Source organism: Embiotoca jacksoni, unplaced genomic scaffold (genome assembly GCF_022577435.1).
Source record: "Embiotoca jacksoni isolate LCO1_2020_lvr unplaced genomic scaffold, fEmbJac1.0.p SCAF_6, whole genome shotgun sequence".
Classification (NCBI taxonomy): Eukaryota; Metazoa; Chordata; class Actinopteri; family Embiotocidae; genus Embiotoca; species Embiotoca jacksoni.
The window spans coordinates 19,804,459-19,824,706 of NW_027185414.1; the positions used below are offsets into that span (position 1 = coordinate 19,804,459).

Genomic DNA, 20,248 nt, shown 5'->3' on the forward strand with positions numbered 1-20,248 from the left:
GAGCGACATCAGCAGTGTGGCACCGGTTTAGTTACAAAAGATCAAATGCGCAACAAACCACAGTGATATGTTCGTTTTTACATAGTGTTGGAAGGGAAACTGTTACATTTACATATAAAACTATAACTTTTAATTTTTTTGCAGTTGTATGTTCATTAAATTCATAGCAAAATATTTGTTTTAATATTTCGTCATTCCGTCAAAAATATTGTTATCGCAGAAATATTGTGGCATTATTTTAAGGCCACATCGCCCAGTCCTATAACACAGCACTATTAAGAAAGTGACCAACTAATAGTTTGTCAAGGCATTGCTTCCACTTCTGTTACGTTGTTTACGGGCAACAGTTGAAAGTTTGAAATCTTGTAACTGAAGAAGTTTCAGAACAGCTTTGTCACAAACACAACCAGATGTGCGGGTCTCAAACAGCTGGACCATACGACAGTCCTCCTTATGACCCACTAAAAGGTTTACTTGAAATTTCAAGCATATGGTTTCGTTTGCTGAACACCTGTACTGATGTAAATCTGAGATTCAATTATTAATCAAACCGCAAACTAACAACACTCGCGGGGTGAACTAATATTACTCTGCAGAGAAGAACATCTGTAGTGCTACCGCTGAGTCTGCTCTGCCAATAGCATATGATCATCTGTTATTTTCAACCATTAGTGGCTTGGCACTGAGGTAAAAAGTTGTTGTTTGATTCTTAGGAAAACATCTGTACTGTTCAGGAGCCGCCAATAAACATCAGGAACAAAGTATAGAGCAGAAAAAAGGGCCACAATAAATGTCTGGCCTAAATGTTTAGTTTCTTGTCTCAAAGTTTTCATAAAGCAGAATCCAGCACAGCGGGAAAACCTCTGATATCTCTGCTTATACTACACTCAGTCAGGAAATCATTGTTTGCAGGTTTGCGAGCTATATTTTAACTGCATTGTACTGTGGTGTTTTTCATCTATATCATGTCAAACCTCATGAAAATAGGGATTTATGAATATAAGAAAGATCGCGCAGTGTCTTACCTTGGACCAGTTGAGGCGCTTTATGGAGGTCTCGAGCTTAAATTCCTTCTTCGGCCTGAGGCCATAAGGCAGCGCGTGGTGGGTCGGGGAGCCGAACCCTAGAGGAGGCGGAGGTGGGGCACCAAATGGAGGAGGCATACCAGGTGGAGGAGGTGCGGCAGGACAGCCAGGTAAGGGAGGCGGAGGAGGGGGAGGAGGGGGAGCTGGCACCCCAAGAGCTGGAGCAGGAGGTGGGGGACCAGATGGGAATCCTGAGGACGATAATGTCGGTCCAGCCTGGGCAGAGGTCAGACCCACAGGTACAGCTCCGAACTAGATGGACAGAGAAGGAAAAATGTATGTAGGGAAGTCAAAAATACAAAAAAAAATATAGATTTTTTTTTTTTTTTTTTTTTTTTTTTCTCTTTTAAATGGGAAAGTTGAGGTTTTTCTCTCCAGACTCTGAACAACTATTGCATCAAAGCAAATGGTAGCCTAAAATTAAAGCAATGATCTTGGAACAAGAACTATGCCAATGAAATGCCCAAGACGCACTGTTGAGCGGCCTGGGAGCGAAGCACTCAAACACAAGACTGAGTTTACTTTTTTATCATTACTAAATATCAATCACCAAATCCCAAAGCCTGCAGCCGAAGGCTCCATGCCACAAAACTTTACTTCCAACTTCAAAATGCAAAACTTATAAAAACACATTTATGAGCCATACTATTGCAATTAATTCTTGGTTTTGGTCTACTCAGGGTATTTATTAATTATAAGATAACTAATTTGCTCAAGAGTCCACAAACAAGTCACCGAACAACTATAGCTGGCCAAGTTTGTGAGTGTAATGCAAAAACTATACATAAATAAAATCAAAAACTTAGTTTATCTTTAAAATCCAGCAAGACTTATTTTCAGTATGGCAGGATTAATCCAGCTACAACAGATTTAATATTGTCGTTACTGCAGGATCAACTCCATATTCCCTTATCTGCGTAGATGTGTAAGATACCTTCATGGTCAGAGTTTAACTTTTGAATAAAATCATTTTAATGTCCTTTTCATGGCATTTATGAAGCTACACAGCTCTCTCTCTTTTTTTGTTTTATCAATTTGAAGGTCAGACAGTATTTTGAAGTAGCTTTTGCTCTTTTTTTTAAAAAAATTATTATTATTCTCATTTACCTTGTAAGATGATTATGTTTTACTGGATTCGCATGAAAACTAGTTGATTGCAGAATATTTTGCGTGTCTCTGGTGGTGGATTTTTACAGTGTGTGAAACGATACTAAGGAAACCTTTCCCCAAATAAATACAATAAACAAGGAAGACACATTTCAAGGAAAACAAAGAAATATGAGGGAGAACAGAGAACAAAAAAATGGAAGCAGACAACTGACAGCCTCTGCCAAGTATGTAGCACATGGTATGCTTTCCTGGGATGACGGAGGCGTGTTCTCTCAACCATCCAGCAAAGGCCAAATCCTCATAAACGGCCCAGATTTTGTTCAAAATATACCCACAAAGATTGCTTTTTCCAAAGTTAAAAATCAAATGGTGTAAGCGGCCTACAAGCTTTATAAATTGTATCATATCGAGCAAATGGCTTATTGATCCATGCACCCGTTTTAGATTAAAGACGCACACTAAAGGTCAGCTGTGGGCCTTTACTCTGACACTGCCTCTACAGGGAAGAACACCTTTGCTGAATTAACAATTGTGCGTGCGAGTGTGTTTGTGAGAGTGAGACTGACAGCCATGAATTGACAATGACAGAAGACAAAGTGTGTGTGTGTGTGTGTGTGTGTGTGTGTGTGTGTGTGTGTGTGTGTGTGTGTGTGTGTGTGTGTGTGTGTGTGTACCTGCACTCACAAATGTACCATTTGAACCAAGGTGCTATTTGAGTATTCATTCTGTGTTTGCTCTCTAAAATTGAAAAATTATCGGGAAAATAAAAAGGAAGTTCTCTCCCCTCTCCCAGTGTGTAGTTATCTTGCAGTGCCAGGGTGTGGGAGCAACTCTCTGGAGGGTTGAGAGGGGGGTGGGGTGGGGAGTATAGAGAGCCCCAATTGTGAGGCTGAAGGGGTTGTCAGAATAAATTGCTTTTAGAACAATTTCCTCTTATGGGATAGAGATCACAGAATTAGAAATGGCCAACATGGAGAACCGGTCAGTGTTCTCATTAGACTTAGTGTCAGCTAGCCAGAAGAGCAGCCTCCATGTCAAACCAAACTGCAGGCTCCAGTGGATAAAACCCACCGCCATCCCGCACCCCCAAAATAACAAGAACGTGTCGTAACAGAAAGTAAGAAAAGAAAGTTGGATTGAAATTTAATGTTACATTTAGAGGTTTTTGTTGAGTAATCACATTTACTGTTTTTTTTACAGAATAAAAACAAATTTACAAAATTTGACATTGAAAATATAGATACAGAGTGCCCGTCATATACCTGGGACCTGAAGGCCTGGAGCTCTGCTTGGAGTTCAGCTGTTTTCTCTTCACACTTCATCAGCTGAGCTTGTGCCTCCTGTCTGCTTAGAAACTCCTCATCAAACTAACAAGAGAAACACATGGCCAGATTCATCACACAAGCACACACTGATACTGCATTCATTCAAGTACAAATAATTAAGTAATACACGGTAAAAATATCAAAGTCTACTGGCGAAATACTTTTATCTTGAGTACCTTCATTAAATGTTCAACTTTGGTCAAACACCCAATCCTTTTAAGTACCATAAACACACCCATCAGTAAGGCCATCCTTCTAATCAGGATCTCCAACCTGCTGCTACCAACTACAGTTAATAAAGCAGCCAGTCCATCTTCAAGTAATTTACAAGCGTGTGTGTGTGTGTGTGTGTGTGTGTGTGTGTGTGTGTGTGTGTTTTACAATGGCAAAAAACTAAACAAATGTGGTCTTTTTGCTAAATCTCAGAGCAAGACATTCTCATCTGTGCAATGATCATTCAAATATAAACATTAACATAGTAGCTCAAGCTGAAGCAGACATTAAAAAGTGTAAAAGAAACATATCATTTATCTACAATGAGATGGGGGAACACATTTTGGTGTTAACGCACTGAAAATGTAGGACATACATACAATTATTTTTGACAAAAATAAATTTTGCTCGGGGCTACCAGTTGAAGGGTCCAATCATCAGTCGGAGACGCCTCAGCCGGCTGAGATTTTTCAAGTTGGGCAGTCATTTCTTATTTATCTTTTTAATTCTTAATTTTAGATTTTGGGTTATTTCACAAAGAGACATTGAATGCCCAGCGTGAGTGTGAACACTGTGCTGACGTTAAAGTTCCGTGTCGCAGGCCAGGACTGGGTGTCCCAGGACGGGAGGCCCACACCAGCTGCCAGCCCTGAGAACAGGCTGTTGACAGTGCCGACATAATTTTATACAACTAATTTGTATAAATTCCAGCAGTGCCGTGGTTTCGTTTTGTCCCTGTGGTGTAGGGGATATACAGTGGAGGGAAAATCGAAGCTGATCTTTCGTCAATACTTGCCTTTTGTGCCAGTTCTGAAGCTCTTTGTTCATACTCATCTGTACGAGCTTTATCCACACACACCTCTGAGGACAAACAAAGAGAGTTGTCAATGAATTATCAATGCGTTATTGAAAAAGCTGTAATGTAAATAAACTGCTGGAGGTGTGCAACTTGCCTAAGAGGTGGCTGAAGTCGACATCGAGGCGCTTGCGGTAACTGAAGTCTGGATCTGTGCCACTACGATGGAGCACAATTTGAGAAACACACTCCTCAATGATCTTGAAGTACTGAGGCCTGGGAGTCAAATGAGACAAGGAAAGTCAGGAGACACAGTGAGAGAAAGACACAGGATCCCTGTTTTTGTGCAAGCGTAATGACCGGCATAAACAGCGATCCAAGTGTTGGGTATTTTCCTGACCTTGAGATTCACTTTGCCCTGTTGTGCGGCATTTTGTTGCCCAGCGCAGAGCGCACAGTGTGCAGGTGAGAGAAGAAGTGCAAACAGGAGTAGGGAGGGTCATTCAAAGCAAACTAGCAGACGGCGAGTTGTTGGCATCTCGGTGGAAAATGAGGAGACACTGCGCTGAGAACACACGTCTCAGGAAAACGTTTCAAGTGCAGCATCAATCTGCTGCTACTTTGGGGATTTTATCAACAACAACAAAGTAAATACTTGGAGCAAAAGTGTGAAACAATGCTCAAAATGTAAACAAACCACTATAATTAATCACTGCCCAGAGGTAGAAGAATTTAAATCGCCATTAAAAATGACTCATTGCTGTCCACTGTGTTTCCCCTGCATCCGGCTGCTACAAAGTAAAATGGTACAATTGAGCAAACATCTGGTCACTTATAACATTTATTGCCTCCTTTCCAACTTTCTTTATACGTGTAGAACGTGTCCCCGTATAATTACACTTAACTGCAGTGTGCAGTAAAGCTCATGTAAATGGAGAAACTATAAATTGGCTTTAAATGTCTTGATGCTCAAGAAAGGTATATTAACAACATGCTCTACTGGTTTCCTTTCAAAAGCTAAACTTGAATACAGCCTTTACATTTTAATATATATTTATTATATATTAATTATATTATATATATTTAATATATAAAGCACTGTTTTTATGATAGTGAACCATGGGGAATACATGCCAACCTATTAGCAGTTGCTGAGTAATTGCAGTTAAATTATTTTACATGGCTCTGTTGAACGCACTGATCACAGAATAACCAAGGGCAAGCCTCAATAAGCAAAATAAAATATTACAATGCAACAGCAGATGACATGCAATGCTGGAAGCCACAGTGCTACTGCAAGTTAAAGAGAATGTGTCTGTTTGATCTGCTCATTATCTTACAACAATGCCGCAGAGAGTCCTAATCCCTTCTACACCAAATTATTAATAAATACTTTGATACGTACAACCAGTGATTAATCTGGGACATTAGCTTCCACCTCAACAATGCTGAGGCTGGATCGGATAGTGGATACGATGTGTATTATTTTGAAGATAAGCTGCATGATGGAATCGTCTGAATTCAGAAACAAACCCATAAAAAAATCAAATGGAGTGAGGCATCAGTCAAACTACTCATGTTTCTTCATTATTCAGGGACTCAGGGACCCAACATAGAAGAGAACTACTGTACATGGGAAGTTAGACCTAGCATGTACAGATAGCGGAGCGAAGAACAAAAAGGCGGGGTACCGTGTGGCATTCAGATATGGAAAATAGAATTTCAGGGTTTTGTCAGACTGCAAAGTGCAAAATGGAGCACGGAGAAGTTGCTTTGAATTAATGAGAAAGGTTTCTTGTGCTGATCGCCAATCCAAAATAAAAGTGATTGATTCCAGTAATAAACAATACATTATAATATTGAATTCTTGCATAAAGTAGAACTGTAACGGCAACCTCTGTGGCTCACCGGGTTATCTGTCAGAAGATAAATACAGAAGATTATGGAGTTTGGACAGTTGGTGAGAGCTGAACACGGGGCAGCAATATATGTTCCTGTTTGTACGTTGAATATTCTTCGACTAATTCTTACCAAATAGATAGCGCTAATAAAAATGCTATCTCAAGTGTTAACATTTCATAATCATATCAGATTAACAAAATTAATCAGACAGAGCACAGAGCCAGACAGGTATTGTTTTTGGGTGGGAAGACGAACTGCAGGTGAAACATTTCTTATTCTTCAGATAAAAGCTCCATCTTTGATCAAGCTACGGTTTAAGTCAGACTCAACTGTGAGCGAACCAACATAAAATAAGCCTTTGAAAAGTACCATTAATAGGAGATGAGAAATGCTCTGGAGCTATGGCTGCTGTAGATGGCTTGGAGATGAAAGAGAAAGCATTCTCTTTGTTAGCCAATGTCATTGAGAGGGTTTAAGGCAGAAGGAGATAGACCCCCACAAAACAGAAGCTCTTCACCAGCGTACGACATTAACACCTTCCAAAAGTGCTTGGGCATTTGCATGTGTGGGAATTTGCATAAAATGTGAGATTAAAATACTGTAAAAATGAATGTAAGTTACATTCCCACACACCCCTGACTGAACAAAAGACAATATTTGAGTTAATTAGAGCTGCATTTAAAGAGTGCAAAGTTTCAGTCATAGACAGAAAAAGACACTGAGGGTACACGAGGGACCGAGATGATCCATCAATTATGGACAACAATGAGAGAATACATTACTCTTGGGATTATAAATCTTGTGCGTGTGTGCGTGTGTGTGCGTGCGTGTGATCAGTTGTTTTTTACCTGACCAAGTAGTCGTTGCGTACAAGCATCAGGTGCTGCAGTATAGAGAGGAAATAGGGCTCTGCACTGCTGTCCTTCACCATGCTCTGTACAATACTGAACACATCCCCCGCATCAGTGCAGAGAGTCAAGGACTCGTACATAAAGAGAAATACTGTATTTTCACATACAAAAAAAACAAAAACTACTGACATAAAAATAAATTAAATAATTATCATTTTAGCTTTGCAATTTGTAGCAGAACGTTTGACTTTTAACTGGATGCCAAGAACGTTTCCTACCTATATTATTTATCAAAAGAAAACGCCCACTGAATTCATCCTTCGAGTTACGTGATTCTGTTTATAATAACGACAAGGATATTCAAGTTCACTCTTGATGTCTTCCAGCCTATGAGAGAACTCCATCATGTCCTCTTCTTTGTGCTCCTCGAACACCTTCAGCTGAATATCAAGGGCCTCATTCCGGATGGCTATCAGTTGCTACAGATGGATCAAGGTAGAAGACGAACAAAAGTTCAAACAGATGCAAAAAAAAACAAAGAATTAAGCAAAATAAATGAAGCTCTTAGCATTAAAAGGGAAGCACTGAGCTCAAGTGGAGACAAGGAGCTCATTCTAAGTGCCATTAGTCACTGTGATATACAGGTGTGGGCACCAGCTTTTCAATTTAATTTATTTGTTTCCTTGGCAGCAACAGCAACATTGTTTACAACGGATAAACATGTTAGGTAGATGGTTTAAGAGCCAGTAGGAAGATTATTAGCCCAGACACGAGAAACTTTATTGGTTTCTGGCTGTGGCGCAGGCAGAAAGACGTGCAAACTCTCCTCCGTGTTTCATAAATTATTTGCTGGAGCAAATCGACAATATTTCACTGAAGTGGACAACTCATTTAAATATTAATACAAGATGAGCGTGAGTTTATATTGTGTGTGTGTGTGTGTGTGTGTGTGTGTGTGTGTGTGTGTGTGTGTGTGTGTTTTGCTTACCGGCAATATCTCTTTCAGGCCACAGCGAATAAATTCATTTCTGATGTGCAGTCTGAAGTCCAGCTCATCAGGAGATGTTACTAATGCATTGATGAGCTGCATGCATGCCACCTGCAACATGGAGGGTACACGGAACAAAGGGAGCGAGCGGGGGAGGTGGGGGGGGAGGTGGGGGGAGGGGGGGGGAGAGAACCAAAGAAAAATGATGGACTTCTTCCAGAAGTTGATGAAAAGCATACTGGCATGCATTCTAAATGAGTTATGTCCCTTGGAAGCAAAGGACCATAACTAATGCATGTCTATTTTCTCCAGTCACCAACAGGGTTGGGGGGAGGGGGGGGGGGGGGTGATTTTAATATTAATGCAACAACTGCAGACCCATACACACAAAACTAACTAACAGTCAATTTAAGGGCAAAGTCGCTCTTTTGGAAGCTGTTTTTCACTCCCCTCTGAGTTTGGTTTACTACAGAGGGACCGCTGCATCTTGTGACTCTTCAACTAGCCGGGCAAACACAAACAGAAAAATCTATTATTGATCAGTAAAGCAACCCACTCATGGGTGAAAAGAGGGTCTGGCGATGCTAGATATTCAGATGCATCAAGGATCATTGTCAATTTAATAGCCCAGTCTTATTTTAACCATGACACTCAGCCTTAGTAATAACCCATCTTCAAAGTACCATTGAAATATTGTAGTACAGGTAGATAACAATTCAAAACCTTTGTGTTGCCCGTGAAGAAGTCGACACCATTGTTACTATAAGAAACGGACCAATTATTTAAGTGACTTCCTACTTTCCATATATACTGGTTTCAGTTTTGTTGAACCTTGCTGGGGAAACTGTCAAAATAAGAGAGAAAAGGGTTGAGAAAGATCAATACAATCCTTTACACCATTATTCAGAGGGAGCACAGCACAGCAGAGAAGCTTTGTCTGTATTTGAAGTCTATTATTTGATTCCAGCTCAGTATACATATTTATTATTTAAAATGTGTATCTAATTATCTCTTAGTTTGAGCTTTATCTTTAGAATAATATATTTAAATCAGTTATAAATACACAAAGACACTCATGATTTTAAAAGAAAACTCTGGCGTCTCTGATTTTAGTTGTCCGCCGTGTTTTTATTTATAGTCCTGCACTTCCTTAAAGCCGAAGGCTGATGGGGGACACTGTGTATAAATGTAGTAAAGTGTCACAGAAAGCCTTTGACCAGACGTTGCTACGGTTAGGATAACAGTATTTGTGCTTTAATAATGCATGGTGTTAAAAGGGATTTGCGTAGGCTAATAGAAAGTGGGGAGTAATTACAAAGCATGAATAAAACACAACTAAGTACAAACGGCTGTGTTTGGAAACCCATGGATGAGTTTTGTGTACTTACTGCCTGTGTGAAGGAAATTCTAGTTTATAATGCACCTTAAAATCCTGCTTGTAATTTATTATTTTCTTTGCATCCGTGGCTCCTGCCAAGTAAACATATTTCCTTCCTTCACTCTTTCACCCGACTATTGATTCTTTACCTCTCACTGTTTTTGCAGTGCCCCAACAGTTGTAGCCCACGAGATAGCCAGAAACAGCTAATGATCCTGAGTCCAGACAGTCCCTTAGACTGTGACGCAAACAGTTACTGACGGTCTTTATGGACCCTCAGCAGTTTATAGGACTGTTTTGACTAAAGATGTTGATTCTGACTCAATCATAGTCAATCCAGGGATTGCATCTACAAGAGGGATAGATTGAAAAACACTCAGCACACTGGTCTGAACGTTGAATGTGTGTACTGATGTGATATTATTTCTGGCTATGAGATATGACACTATGGAATTTGAGTGATCGGGGTGGGCACTCTACTTCATTCAGTTTGTCCCAGCTGTCTGTAGATATCAGGCTGATGTCACAAACAGATGTGGAGATGTGCAGATTAATAGTGGGCAGACTCAGTTTCTGTCCTGTCTGTGCTCAAAGTGATCGTGACAGCGGATGTCTGTACTTAATTGAAGCATATGGCACTGATAGTCTCTGTGTATGAGATAGCATTTAGTTTTCAAAATAAGCACTGTGATGTTGCCTTTGAAAGTTACTATTCTTGCTCAACATGTAGGCCTAAAAAAAAAAAAGATGCATTGTCTTTCTGCATTTGCCCAACAAAAAAAAGAAAAAAACTGGGAAAGGTGTTTACAATTTATACTATGATGTGCATTTCACACAATTTTATATCCACATAAACTTACTCACTTGCTTAATGGAGAACAAATTGAAGTTTCAAGGATAAATTCTGAGAAGTGCTTTAAGCAACATTGGTATTTATTTGATGTACTAAAACAAACGGATTCTCGACCTTGTGAGTCAAAATCAAATTATGATATCACCGTCTATATGTCACATAATCATTACAGCAATTGGTAAAATCAAATTATTAGGTTATAGTGTTGTTACTTTATCTCATCCCACCAAGGACCTATGTCCCAATTTTTTCAAAGAACAGTTCACGCAGAAATTCGCCAAATGCAAGCTGCCTTAATGTTGCCATTGCATTTGTGTGTTTACATGCTCTAATTTTCACAGTCATACTCTATATATTTTCAGTGAAACCTAAAGGAAATATGAGGGCGTCCATGGCTATAAATGTACTTTGCACTTACTTGTAATTGAACCGAGCGATCTCGCAGTCCTTGCACAATAGGACTGAACCTCTCAATTGCTCGCCATTCTCCTGCTGTGGTGATGGCTTCAAGGACCTTCTCCAAACTAAATGAGAACATGAAATGCATGAGCGAACAACTGGAAAAAATGAAGTAATACATTCATTTATAGGGATTTTGACCATAAGCTCTCTCCTTCCGTACTGCATTCAAGGTTCCCTGGAGTGAGTGAGTGAGTGACACTGGCACTCAGGAAAGAAATACTTTACAGGCTCATTTTTCGAAGTCATGCACGGCTTTTTGATTTACGTTGATAAAAAATAACACATGATAGTCAGAGATAGATGTGATGACAGAATGACAGACATACGTGTTCTCTTCGCCTACAATGCAGATGGCTGACAGCAGCTTTACCACGTCAGTCATCATGGCAGACTGGGTGGGATCAATGGCTCTTGCCAGTAAAGCAAGACTTCTCTCCTCCCCCAGAATTCGATCCAATCCATACTGCAATAAAAACACAACATGATTACTCAGGTATGATGTAATTTGTCCCATTTCCCACAAGGCTACAATGTCACATGAGACAATAAGAGCAAACTTTAAAGCCTTAGGGATACAAGATTAATTCATGCCCAATACATTTACTTGTGCTCCAAAATACATCTGAATGATCATGTGTTTGACCGAAGTCATATTCAATCTTAACAGTGATTAAAGTTTCTTTTGTTATGCATTATACATGCAACACTAATTAGAGGTCCAGCGAGGTACAATTTATTATGCCAATGAATTTGGCCATTAGAAAATTTTATTAAACTATCATACTTTAACTAATTTTGCTTAATTGTTATGTGATTTCTTTAATGGATGTTGGATTCATAAAGCCAACAGAAACTTTTTTGCAAAAACACCATCCTTCAGAAAGATTTGTCAAAACAATACCAGAATTTGATGACAGCGTGCAGTGAAAAACTTTTCAACACCATTTTGATTGGTAATTGTTGTTAAACAAGGAGAATTCCTCTTTATCTCGTGTGTGTTGTCTGTTTGAACAAACGAAATCTATTCAGAATGAAAAGTCTGCTTTTGTTAGAGAATAAAATGTTTGGCACAAAATACATTAAAATTTATTTTTATTGGCAATCAAACGGGCCTTTATTTCATCATAAAAGGCATCAAAAAGTGATGTTTTCTTTTTACTTTAGTGTTTTGATTTGAAAAAAAACAATTGAAAAAGGGCTTTGTATTGCATAAGTGCTATTAAAACCAAACATTACTGAGCGATTGAATCATATTTTTTGTTTGCCTGTTCAATGCAGGCTTTATACAGAAGGAGTCAGCAAACCAAGTTTTGTGGAATTCAGATATTGTCCTTGGACCTGAAGAGCTTCATGCAAAAATCGACATTTTATGTTCACTATAATATATGCTTGATATAAAAATTTCGCAAATTTTTCTGTCTAGTTTTAGTTCCCTATCTTTGGCTTGGCTTTATGCATAAAATGTTTATGCGGTCAATAGTTTCACAAAATGTACTTCATGACAAGAAGACAGTATTCAAACACACTACTTGTGTACATTTGTCCAGGTATGTTTATTCATCACATTTTAAAATATTTAAAGCACACAGCTGATATGGATGTTTGTTTGTTGTTGTTTTTTGGACATTTTTTGAGTAATGTCTGTAAACCTAGGGGAACTGTATAACACTGTTTAAATACACAGTGCAGTACCACGTATATAAAAAATGTAAATTACGACTGGTATAAAGATAGTAAGTGAATTTAAATGGAAGTAAATGCTCAGATATTTTTCGATTGAAACTTCAGAACTGAACAAGAAGTTAAGCTAAAAGCGAATATTTTACAAGGAAAAAGGTCTCCTGATAAAGGTAAATTGGACTATTTCACAGTGGAGTGACTTTTAGTGTTATGTTACAATGCCATCGGTGAGAGACAGTAGAAAATATGAAATATGTGACTTGACACAGGAAGGTACAGGAAGAAAAGGCTGCAATGACAGCTGGCAGAGAACACCTGTCTTCTTGGCATTGTGGCTGCCTCCCGTCCCAAGATGCCTCTCTAGCCAGGGAAAGGTCTGGGCTGACAGAGAGGCCTACGGGTAAATGCTGGTGTCTGGCGCCTGTTGAGACGCCGGATTACATGAGACCTTACAGCCCATTTTGTGCCAGCGGGGCTGTATATCTGTCTCCGCCGGGTTTTAGCTGCATGTGGCGGGATTCTTTTTTCCCTCTGTACTCATGGACCAACAAGACACAAGGAGGAAAAGCTGAGGCATTATGAACTGAAGCTACTTCGAAAGAACACATTTACAAGTGCTTAGGTTTGGGCGGTCAGGTAAATGTTATTTTATACTGACCTGAAGTGGCATCACTTTATCACAATATGGTTGTATTATTTTATAGTTTGATTGATTGATTCTGTTTTTCAATTAAACAAATCATTGGAGAAAAAAAAAAAAAGCAATAATAATAACATAACAAAATGACTTATGAAAGTTTTTGGAAATAAATGCTTCCACAGTGACTGACTATATTAAAAGGAGTCAGCCATGGATGATGCTTTATCTGAGGAAAATTAATTTATTAAAGATAATTACATTACATCAGTTTCATACTTTCCATCTAGCTTTTAATGTCTTTTCAAAATGCAATTCTAATTTATTTTGCTTATACAGTTAAATTTTTTTTCAATAAAACACAGTTTGTGTGTTACGACTGTGTGAGTCTCTGTATGTCTGCTGCTGGTACTTTGCTGTGGTTTGCTTGGATCAGATAGTACCCAAGAACTGAGGAGCTAAACTCAGGAACCAAATCTGTAACTAAAAGTCTGTTTTGCATCTGTATTGCCGTAAAGATTAGACAAATACACCCACAGACAGCAGAGTTTGAAAGTTAAAGCTTTGATTAACATGAAACATTCACAAAAAAACAAAACACAGAGAGACAGTCACATTGTTACGTGACTTACAGTTATTGGTGTGGGGTACATCACAATATTGAAAGAATTAGGAAATGAAGTTGTGCTTCCTATCCTCACTCTCTCTTTCATGCTAACACTCTTTTATTCACACAATCACTCACTTATCGTTCCTGAGCTTTCAGGGGAAAACATCACCAGAATGACGACATTTTGCCAGCCAGGAATCTTAAAACTGTACAAAGGATTTTATTAAAACTTCCCTTGTACAACTCTATATCGTTGTGATGATGCTCTTCTCACTGGTCGTAAGCCCTTTATAATTTAAATCCCAGGTGTTTAATTACATAAAACCACCAGATGTGGATATGAATGGTTTTAAATTAAAGTCTATGTTTAACAATTATGACTCTGGGTTCCCCTAGTAGTAGTTCACCCACTGACCCTCCTGCCCCTTGAGTCAGTCTGCAACGGTTCATCAAAAATCAATAGTCCTGACTTGGGCTATTAACATGCCCACAGACACATGTTCCATATTTAGAAACATTATTTAGATGAGTTCTAAGACAGACTACATAACTGAAAATGCAATTGTGGTGGTGCATGACATGTAATATGTAACTTAATGTAGAACCAACATTTTAATAACCTAGAATTTCTGTGTGCTATAAGCAAACAAACAAACAAATGAATCCAATCCTTTTGTCGTTACCTTATTGTTCATGAAGGCTTTGAGACATTGGATGACTTTGTGTTGGTTCTTTTTATCAATCTTCTCTTGCCTAGAGACAAAACAGAGTAATGAGGAGCAGTTGGTCTCCAATTTACACCAGGAAGACAATACTATACTTACTGTATACACAGTGTTTGTGCATATTTTCACATACGGATAAAGGACTTTGAAGGAAAGCATGTCAAATTCACAAAGAAAAAAGATGCAAGAATGTGCTGAGAACAAACAACTGGTAATTGTACCAGCAGCAAACATAAAGGCAATTTAATCGGTTGTTATGACTAAATGTGTCAATCTGGAGTTATTATGTGTTAAAATGACTTAACGAGGAGAATATTACCAGAGCCAGAATACAATGATTGTTCAAGTATTACTAATTATGAATAATCCACTGAATAAACAAAATAATTATAGAGTTCAGGAAGCGTTCGTACAACAATACATGGGTGAATGCATAAACTTACAGTTTCTTGAAAAGCAGCCTCTCCAAAATGTCCAGCAGCAGTCCAAGACCCTCATGCCCAAAGCTCTGCACCCAGCTGAAATAACAAACATTAAATCAATACCACAACAGTGTCAGACTGACAACTGACAGCAACAATTTCATACTCATCAACCACTGTGAAAAGCTTTAAGACAGAAAAACACATGTAGAATTCTGTACTGTGTGCTGAGGAAAGAGGCAGCAGTAGTAAACACTTTACTGCAATCTTGATACAAAAGACTGCACTAAAATCATATACACAGACAGAAACCACCAACAGAAAGCACATTAACAGTGTGAAAGCTATATATTATGGCCTGGCCAACACAACATTTTAAGAAAACTTGTCTGGTGAACAAAACATTGTATACTAGTGTAAAAAAAAATGTTTGGCATATTGAAAGATGTTACTTACAATATCTGCAATAAGATGACACGGAGAGAGTGACTAAGCAATATATAATAAACCCTACATAAACTCTATGCCCTACTACAGAAGTATAACATCAATAGAAGGTATTCCTGTCTGATATTTTATTCAACAAAAAAAGTATTTCTTAGGCGAGCAATAACGTTCAGTCAAATTTGTAGACCAATCTACATTCGTTTATCAAATTTCTGTTGACAAGGTAGCTTTTGTCAATAGGTTTTCTCTCTCTTTGTCCATAATCATAGTCCAGAGCTACTGTTTTTGGATTGTCTCTTACAAGACTAACTCAAAGGAATGTAGTTAGACCAATCTGTCCACAAAATAGTAAAATGTAAATCAAAATTGTCAAATTACCAAACGTCACGGAAATATACTGTAGCTACAGCAACACAAACCAGACAAATTGGTCTTTACTGGCTGATCAATGTAAATATATATAAAAATTCAGTTTCAAAAATATATATCTTCAAAATCATCAACTGACCATGGTACCTTCAATACAAAAACTTTAATAAAAATATAATACTTTAGGTAGCCTTAGTACAATGTCATTGAACTTTTGAGAGAAAAAATAAAATTGCAAAGAATTACACTGCAGAGAAGAAAGTTTGGGGGCCAGGAGACAGAATTAGATTCTGATTTGTTTGAATTCTTATGAAAGTTGGATACTTGGAAGCAAGTGACATTTGTGAGTTGTTTCTCTCCAAAGGGGGTGAAGGAAGTTCACATCTCTCCATCAAAAGAAGCTATAGGAGGATTGAATTTTCCTTCTGCTCTTTATGTGAAAACTGACTTTAGACACATTTTATGGAGAAGGTGCCTTTGTTGGATCCCACAGACTGTTACCTATGATTAAAGAGTAATATCAAAAGCTTAGGACCAACATATGGTATAGATTTATTTTCCTTTTAAAGGGCACGGTGCTTTCCATCTTGAAAAAGCCAATGATGAGTGAGTCCACAAAGAGAATCAAACTGATGAATCAAATCCAAACCCCAACTGTACTCTACAATAGTGCTGATCAAACATTCAGATAGACCAAACCTTTTTCCAAAAGAATGGATTAAATAGTATATAGTACTCCCAATACTGAAAAAAATACTTCACCCCCTATAAAAACGACCACTTTTATTTTCATCAAATATTCTTCAGCCCTTCCTGACAATTTTTTCTACGTTTTTAAGCCCCAAGCTATTCTATTTTTTTATTTCCAGCTGAAAAACACCCCCAACTTTAGTCAGCAACAGCTGCAAAACTGTAAGGCCAAAATGAACAACCATGGGCTCTGTGCATCAGACACGCCTGGGAGAATTTTGAAATACTATAAATGTCCTTAGGTTATAAGTGAGGTTTGGAAAAAAAAACAAAAATGTACAGTTTTACTTTCTGCTATTCAAAGCTGTAAATCAGAGAGTAAATAACAGCCTGAAAACAATGAGTCAGCAAACACTGACGATCTTCAACCTGAAATGAAGCACAACATAAACTACATCCATTTTAGTCATCGTAGTACTATAGTGAATAAGCCATGCTTGGAAATTGCCATTAACCATTTACCATTAACCTGCTTTAAGTTCTCTCTAAATCCAAACATTGTGAGAAGTTTTTGAACAATGCAGAAATCAGACATTAATTTACATAAACCAAAGGCTTTCTTTAGTCTCCCCACATCAAGATTAAAATGAGCCATAAAACCAGTAGCTCAGCAGAACATGGCCTGTGTGACAGTGGCACACAAAATAACAGAAGTTTTAAAACAAGTCTGACAACAGGCACGTGTCAAAAAGCAGCAACAACTTTCAACAGAGATGTTTTCCTGTAATTCAAATAAAGAGCAGACAATGAGGACACATATTACATGATAAACTTAAGTGAACCTTTAGGGATGCAGAAAACAAAGAGAAAGATAATGCCAGTGTGATTGTGAGCGATGATAACTCCCTTTTGTCTAAACCTGAACACCATCGCTGAATATTAGCATTCACTGTTGCTGCTCTAATCAACAAGCTGCATGCCTCCCAGCATCAAACCTTTTCTTTTTTTGAAAATGAACATAGGCCCATTAGTTTATTTATCTCTTGTTATATTGTTGTGTCTGGAAAAGAATGCGGACAAAATTGCATTTTTATTTTGTGTTAAAAAGACAAGGAACTCTGACAGATGGCAAATTAATTATATATTTTTTGATTTGTTATATTTAACTTAACTGTGACACATGTCACAGATGACAGAATGAATTCCACTCCAATTCCCACAAAAATATATTAGCACTTGTAATGATTTAGGTTTGATTTGAGTGCAGTGACTTCAATATGTGAGCGTAATTGTACACATTATGTGTATGGCATAAAGTTAGAAGGTAAAAGTTTCAGTTTGTTGCATATGTTACAACTTCACTTGGAAAGCCAGGAACAGAAAATCCATATTGTTTCTACTTAAAGCAGCTCATACTGGCAACTAGAGATCTGGTCTTCTGTCCAAACAATATCCTGCGAGCTGGATGTGGTAATGTGCAAACAATTTAGGGAGATGCTGCTGCTTTTAATGTATTTGTGCCTTCATGTGTGAAAAATTAGTAAGAAAAATGTAGATAGACAACTTGTTAATTGATTTAGTTAAGGTGTGCAAAGTAGCATGTAAGCTGTAGCATGCGGTCATGGTGTATTTGGTTTTACTATAGTCAAAGGCATTTATTGCTCAACCAAATAACACATTTTGAAAATAACATTCATTACTGTACAATGGTAGAATGAATGGTTCATTTTTAAAAACACAGTGGTTTTAATTCCATCTGATCTCAGCTGTTAAAAGAACATTTTACTTTTCAGCCTTCCACTTACAAAAAGCAAGCCGCGAAGGCCTCCGCAATATCAGGGCCTATGACTGTGTGTGGAAATGTGTCACAGGGTCAGGAAGATGAGGGACAAGGCCTCGCTGATGAAGACAGGGAAGGCTGCTGCCAACGTATAGCCAAGGAATGAGGCTCTCGTGTTCGAGGGAGGGAAAAAAAATCAATTTAGCCCACACTTCTGACTGGGCCATGGCACAGGCAATTCTTATTCTCGAGTAGGCAGGGAGAGGGTCTTGACAAGCGCTTCATTGAAATGCATAGCTCAGTGGCAACTGTATGCCAGTTTTTCATCATCAATAGCTGAGGCAGAACGCAAAGGAAAATAATAAGCTGATCAATAGCAGAGGAAACCTACATGCCTGCGCAATCAGGGTCTGCTGCAACAAATTCAGAAAAATATTTGCCTTGAAACACAAGAGTGAGAAGAGGAAGGGGTTAGTGGTGAATAAGTCAGCGTTCAAAGGCTTTTTGAAGTCTTTAGCTTCAAGACATTTTGAAGATCTCAGAGACCAGAAAGTGACAAAGTGGTAGTTTCTCTCAATGCCTGGAGAAAAATCTCATCTTCAAGAGCAAGAACAACCAGGCAGAGGATTTAATTCACGTGAGGAGTATGTCTTTGTGCCCTTGAAGGTCAGGAAGAGCAAAATAATGTGGGCAAACTTTGCAGCTTGATTTATCATGTACAGAATGTTGTGTTGAGTTACATTACATATTATATTTGTCTAGAACCGGCATCATACGGAGCAGCTGACCAGCTACGTGGGACTTCACACTCACTGTTTTTTTCCCTGGTGGATTTTTTTCATTTCAAATAAAGTTTACTCAAACAAGATTACTTTTAAGAATAGAATATAAAAATAAATAAGAAAAATGTAGTGTCTCGGAACTCTTCAGTAATATTAAGCTCACTTTGGTCTATAATAGAGAGGGGAAGTGCTTAAACTGAAAGACAGCCAACCAAACAATCTGAAATGCCATAAATCCAAATGACCTACGAAGAGCCAGATCGTAGATCATTTTGTCATTTCATCGAGCATCATGACCCCATCCAACCTCAACCATTCTGGCAGAATTCCAGCCTGATAAAATTGGTATGGGGCAACTAAGTTAGGGCTAAAATTTCTGCCAAATCTGTACAATATCTGTCTGTTTTTCCTCCTTGTGCAGTTAAGTGGTTTGTATTTGACATGGTGTTTGTCTAAACTCTAAAATGATTTAAGTATTTGATATTCTGTGTGCAAATCTCACATGCTCTGGCAGCCCTTGGGTTTCATTAGTTCCTAACATCTGGCACCCCTCCTACATCCCAAATGAGAAAACTTCAATCACATTCTATGCCTGTATGTCCCCAGTGTTTGGAGCGGAGTTGTGCAAAACTTATCTGAAAAACTGTTTTCACAATTTTTCCTCGAATAAAAATGTGTGATTGCTACCCGTTAACAATATTGTCATTAGTTATTTGGACTCAGACATTGGCACAAAGCAGATCCGTACAGTTTCATAACACAGCGTGGCCTTTACCTTCAGTTTCCTCACATAATAAAACCACACCATCAACAGATGCACAAGAAGCACAACAATATTTAACAGAGTGCCATCATCTCAGAAAGACACCAAAAAACAGAGTGAGGTAGAAAGCCTTAAAAGAAATAGAAAAGAAAGCAAATTCATCATCCCATTCCCTGGGAAACAAACACAGTCATAAATCAAAGAGAAAAATGAGGCGCCTTATCTGGCTAACTTCACAGCAAAGGTAGCTTGACTTCTACCAGTCTCAGGAGAATGCTTCCAAGGTTCCCAGGCAGTGCACACAGTGTTGCACTCTGCTAAAGCAGTTATGAAAACAGAAAAAAAATTACTGTATAGCATCACAGCTAGTTAACTGAGTA

General features: G+C 38.3%; 1 protein-coding gene across 1 annotated transcript in view; it reads right to left on the reverse strand.

Moving 5' to 3' along the window:
* LOC138213419 (protein diaphanous homolog 3-like) overlaps positions 1–20,248 on the reverse strand; it is a 154,665-nt gene that overhangs the window by 115,794 nt on the left and 18,623 nt on the right. The window contains exons 5-15 of the mRNA XM_069174499.1: positions 15,059–15,133; positions 14,574–14,643; positions 11,290–11,426; positions 10,920–11,025; positions 8,271–8,381; positions 7,643–7,761; positions 7,280–7,396; positions 4,687–4,805; positions 4,530–4,594; positions 3,458–3,562; positions 1,026–1,337 (exon numbers count right to left, since the gene is read on the reverse strand). Coding sequence (XP_069030600.1) covers positions 1,026–1,337; positions 3,458–3,562; positions 4,530–4,594; positions 4,687–4,805; positions 7,280–7,396; positions 7,643–7,761; positions 8,271–8,381; positions 10,920–11,025; positions 11,290–11,426; positions 14,574–14,643; positions 15,059–15,133 — 1,336 coding nt within the window. The remainder of the gene's footprint in view (positions 1–1,025; positions 1,338–3,457; positions 3,563–4,529; positions 4,595–4,686; positions 4,806–7,279; positions 7,397–7,642; positions 7,762–8,270; positions 8,382–10,919; positions 11,026–11,289; positions 11,427–14,573; positions 14,644–15,058; positions 15,134–20,248) is intronic.